The following is a 4,743-nucleotide window of genomic DNA, read 5'->3' as shown; positions in this document are numbered from 1 at the left end:
TGTGACAAAATTTAGTGAAATAATTGAGCATTTGAGTCATGATGATTTACAAGATTTACAGTCATCAATCCAATTGGATGCCTGCAGAGGTTTTTATATGCTATGTGCAGATGAGATGACAAAATGCTGGTTAGGAGAAGCATTGGGATTATTCTTCAAGTACCTGGATGCTTTTGAGCATGATACCATGCATATTTAAATACAACAAATTATCGTCACAAGTCATAATCATATAAAAATGGAATTCCTAGTCATAACTTAACCAGAAACAGTCCAATCTGCATATAGAGTTCTCATTCAAAGTTCTTTTTCATTTTCAGATGTTGTAATTTTAGGCATTTCCTATTAACTGAAAGCTGCAAAATGCTTAGAGAAGTTTATAAAATAAGAGTCTGTCTGATTTTTGTTAGTGAATGCTAGTTTCTTGTGGTAGAATAAATCTTCAGCATATCTTTCGTCATCATTTTCACTAGCTAGCATCTATTGCTAGCACTTTGCAAGTGTTTTCCATATGTCATGAACTTAACACCTTTCTCATTTTTAATGTAACACTAACCTCTTCTTTCATTTGTTCCTTCTGACCAAACTGCTGCCTAACTGCCATCTTTGTCACAAACCATAACGCTAATTTGAATGTTTATATTTTATTCATTTTAAAATGCAAACTGAGAAGGAAGCACAAAATAACCTCAGCCACCCTCCTTGTATCATCTTCAAGCCTATCTAAACATAGGTTTTTGGATGATCATTTGGATCCTGTGAGATGCTTGTCCTGTCTATGCAAACTCTTTCTTTCTACACTGGAATAAAAATGCATGTTGAAGTTTAATAAATACTTTGATGTATTCTTTTTTCCCTTTTGAGCAAGCATATTGACCCGTTGACACCCTTGGGATTTTTATCACTAACAATGTCCCTTACATTTCACATTCTTACAACTTTGATAAATTCCAACTTTGGCAAAGTCTATCGGAATCATGGATGTTATACTTGTTTTTTGCTCGTCTTAACGAATGGTATAACCATCCATCACATAGTCAAACCGACTATTGTGTTGGTTAATGTTATAATACTAATTCGAACCACATTACAGAGCCTTACTTGTAAACTTGACTCAATATCATGCCAATCACCAACCAATTTTCAGATTTGTTTAAATAGCATTGTTATTTTTCAAGATGGAATTTAAAGATACATTTGGTTGAATTATAAGCGAAAAATACACTCCACATATTATTCACAGAAATAGTTATCTTACAAGGATAGAGGATGAGCTTACTCTATAACAAAGTGCCCCTTATTGTAAACGGTACTGATATGATCTTTTCAAAATTGTGAAATCTCAATTTGGTGCGACTTAATTAATCAAACTACTAAGGAACTGAACTGGTTTTATCAAAATATTTTTGTTGACTTTTTTGTCTTCTAAGATTGTCATGTGAGCTACCAAAGTAATACAAAGTGAATAATTTAATTAGAATAAGATTATTAGATTATGTGATGTTAAATTTCTGTGTTGCTATGGGTGTAATCAACTGCATGCATTAACCTATACTAATTACAGGGCCAAAGAGAGTACTACTTTAACACAGGATCTCTATTCTAAAACAAAGAGGTACCTAGTAGCAAAATAATAGGATGTACTAAAAATTAAATAGTAGCAATTGGGACGCCAGAATAAGTAATCTCATATATATGAAGATTTTAACCCCAATTGCACAGAAAATCAACAAGAATTTAACTAGCACCTAAGAAGGAAAAGGAGACAATATCAGTAAAAGCAGTTCTCAATAAAGGAACATGCCCGGTGTTCTAGGTGTAAAGTCCTCTATTTACTACTTGTCCATGAATCGTATTATCATGATGACCGAGTTAAGCATTTGTTCAAAAGCATGTAAGTATCCATTGTGCTAGAAATATTTAAATAAGTTATTAAAAGGATTAAGAGCAAGTAACAGAATTATTTTTTCGGCAATGTGGAAGTAGCCAAGAACTTTCTTATAGTGACTTGAAAGTCAGGAAAAGGTCAACCTCACTTTCAATGATCCCATCTTATTCGCATATATACAATGCTAGTTTGTCCATATGCATTAGGAATCAATGCGAAAAATTTAGGTGGGAAACTATAAATTTCTTGTGTAAATGTAGATTTAAGATTAATATATATCCACACACATGTAAACTAATAAGTACACATAATTTTAGGACTTTGATGCCCTTGTTTGTCTGGTGAGATGTGTACTTGTTCTACTTAGTCCAAATATATTGTACCAGTTTAATTGCTTGCCCATCAATTGCAGCTTGTTGTGACTACCAACTCGTTTGTAGCAAGGAAGCACATTCATAGCCTGATTCATAGGCCCTAGGGATTTGGCATGAACAATTCAATTGAAGCACGTGGAGCTCTGCACGTATATTGATGCATGCACGGTTACCAGGGCCTAACATGGACTTGCCTAGAGAAGATGAGAATGTGTCTGTAAGAATACTGATGGCACAAAAGACAAGAAGTTGCTCAATTCTCTGGCCATTTCTCTAGTCTTTTTTTGATGATTTTTATTCTGAGATTTTAAAAATACTTGTAATGATGCAACTATATATGAGTAACGAGAGGAGTCACCTTTTCTCAGATAGAAAATATTCTTACAGACAACATGAACATTCCCCCCTCTTATTCTTCTCTTTCAACGCAGCAATTCCCTTTCACTTCAGTTCAATCGGATGAAATCAATTTTGATGAAATCCTAAACAAAGATATGGCTATTCGAAGATTCTGCCCTGAAAGAATGGATCAAGATCCTGATTTGAAAGATTATTTATTTGAAATTGAGACATGGTCTTCTTCCTTTGATTCTAGTAGTCCTCCATGCTCGGGGTGCGATGATGAGGACTCTAGCTTCATCGATAGCGTCATCAATACGAGCCTATTTGAAGAATTACCAGAAAGTACAGACAATGGGTTTGCTAGTTATTTAGAAGATACGACAATGCAGCCAGTTCTAATGGACAATGCTGATCCTGATACTGCTCCTGCATCAATCAACGAAGGACTAGAACTGGTTCACTTGCTTCTAGCTTGTGCTGAGGCAGTTGCATGTCGAGATACAACCCTTGCTGCCTCAATATTTAGCCAAATCTGGCCACTAGCAGACCAAAATGGCGATTCGTTAAAAAGAGTTTGCTTTCACTTTGCTGTAGGATTAAAATCCAGGCTCTCCCTTCTGCAAACTGTTGGTGTAAGTGGTTCTTTAAACACTGCTTCTACCAATAAGGATAATCCTATTGTTACCAAAGAGGAGAAAATGGAGGCGTTCCATCATCTTTATGAGACCACTCCCTACATTTCTTTCGCCTTCATGGCAGCCAATGACAGTATCTGTCAAGCTGCTAAAGGTAAAGATTATCTGCACATTGTTGATCTCGGTATGTCACATGCAATCCAGTGGCATAATTTGATCCAGATGCTTGCCTCTCACTCAGAAGGTCCACCACGAATCAGAATCACCGGCATAACTTCCTCTGATTCAAGAATCTCCGATCTTGAGTCTAACATGAAGATTCTGTTAAAAAATGCAAACACAATTGGAGTACACATTGAGTTTCGTATCATGAATGAGTCATCACTCCTAACTGCCGAAAACTTGGACATAAGACAAGGAGAAACACTGGTTTTTAACAGTATAATGCATCTCCATCGGTATGTGAAGGAGACCCGAGGATCTCTCAAGGCTGTGCTAGTTGCAATCAAGAAACTGAAACCTGAATTGTTTACTATAGTCGAGCAGGATGCAAACCACAATGGGCCCTTTTTTCTTGCCAGGTTTCTTGAATCCCTGCATTACTATTCGGCTGTTTTTGATTCACTTGAGGCTAGTTTGACAAGGTCTAGTTTGCGAAGAATGAAGATAGAAAATAGTTATTTTGCCGATGCAATTAGGAACATTATAGCATGTGAAGGAGGAGAAAGAGTAGAAAGGCATGAGAGGGCTGATCAATGGAGAAGGCAGCTTGGGAGAGCAGGGTTTCAAGGGGTTGGGATTGAATCAGTTAGTCAAGTGAAAATGTTAGTGTCTGCTTATAATTGTGATGGTTATACTACTGGGAGTGAGAAAGGGTGTTTATTGTTAGGATGGAAAGGACGGCCGATAATGTGGGCTTCAGCATGGAAAGTAAACTCTTCGCATTCTTGATGATATTTTTTCAGCATTGTTTTCAAATGTAACTGAAGGTCCTAATGTGTTGTGATATTGCTATATAAGTTTCTGTTGTAATGATTCAACAGTAAGTTTTACCGATTCAACATCTTATAGGTTATCAACTATATTAAGTCTGGCTCAGAATTGCTACATTATTTGTCAAAGAATTCTCAGAGTAATATTTCATGGATAGAACTCTCAAGTCCATTATTTTGTGCTATAACCGAGATCATAGCCTAGAAGATCACAGAAAAAAAATATCACAGAAAAGATAAAAGTACACAAGTGATACATCCTTTATAGTCCTTGGACATATCCTAACCTTGAATTCATGGCAATAAGCGTAATATTTTGCACTTGAACAAAATGTAGAAGTTACAAAGTTAGCTCCAAGAGAAACAGCCAAAGCAGTACTTCTCGTTCACTTTTTGGGAACAATAGTAATCTTTCCTTGCGTACATGTCTGATATTTTCTTTCTAGTAACGACTTGTTTTTATTTTATGAAGCTAAATTCCAGGTATTTGTGGGGGTAAAATATTCTGGTCA

At 35.9% G+C, this 4,743-nt stretch overlaps 1 protein-coding gene across 1 annotated transcript; it reads left to right on the top strand.

Annotated features, from left to right (window-relative positions):
- Window positions 2,757-4,190, top strand: LOC109834786 (DELLA protein RGL1-like). Its single transcript, XM_020402802.1, has one exon. The coding sequence runs from the start codon at window positions 2,757-2,759 to the stop codon at window positions 4,188-4,190; it is 1,434 nt and encodes a 477-aa protein (XP_020258391.1).

Source organism: Asparagus officinalis, chromosome 3 (genome assembly GCF_001876935.1).
Source record: "Asparagus officinalis chromosome 3, Aspof.V1, whole genome shotgun sequence".
Lineage (NCBI taxonomy): Eukaryota > Viridiplantae > Streptophyta > Magnoliopsida > Asparagales > Asparagaceae > Asparagus > Asparagus officinalis.
This window is presented reverse-complemented; position numbering and strand designations above follow the sequence as displayed.

Excerpts from the sequence above, each read along its gene's own strand:
- LOC109834786 (XM_020402802.1), top strand. The coding sequence starts at position 2,757 with ATGGCTATTCGAAGATTCTGCCCTGAAAGAATGGATCAAGATCCTGAT.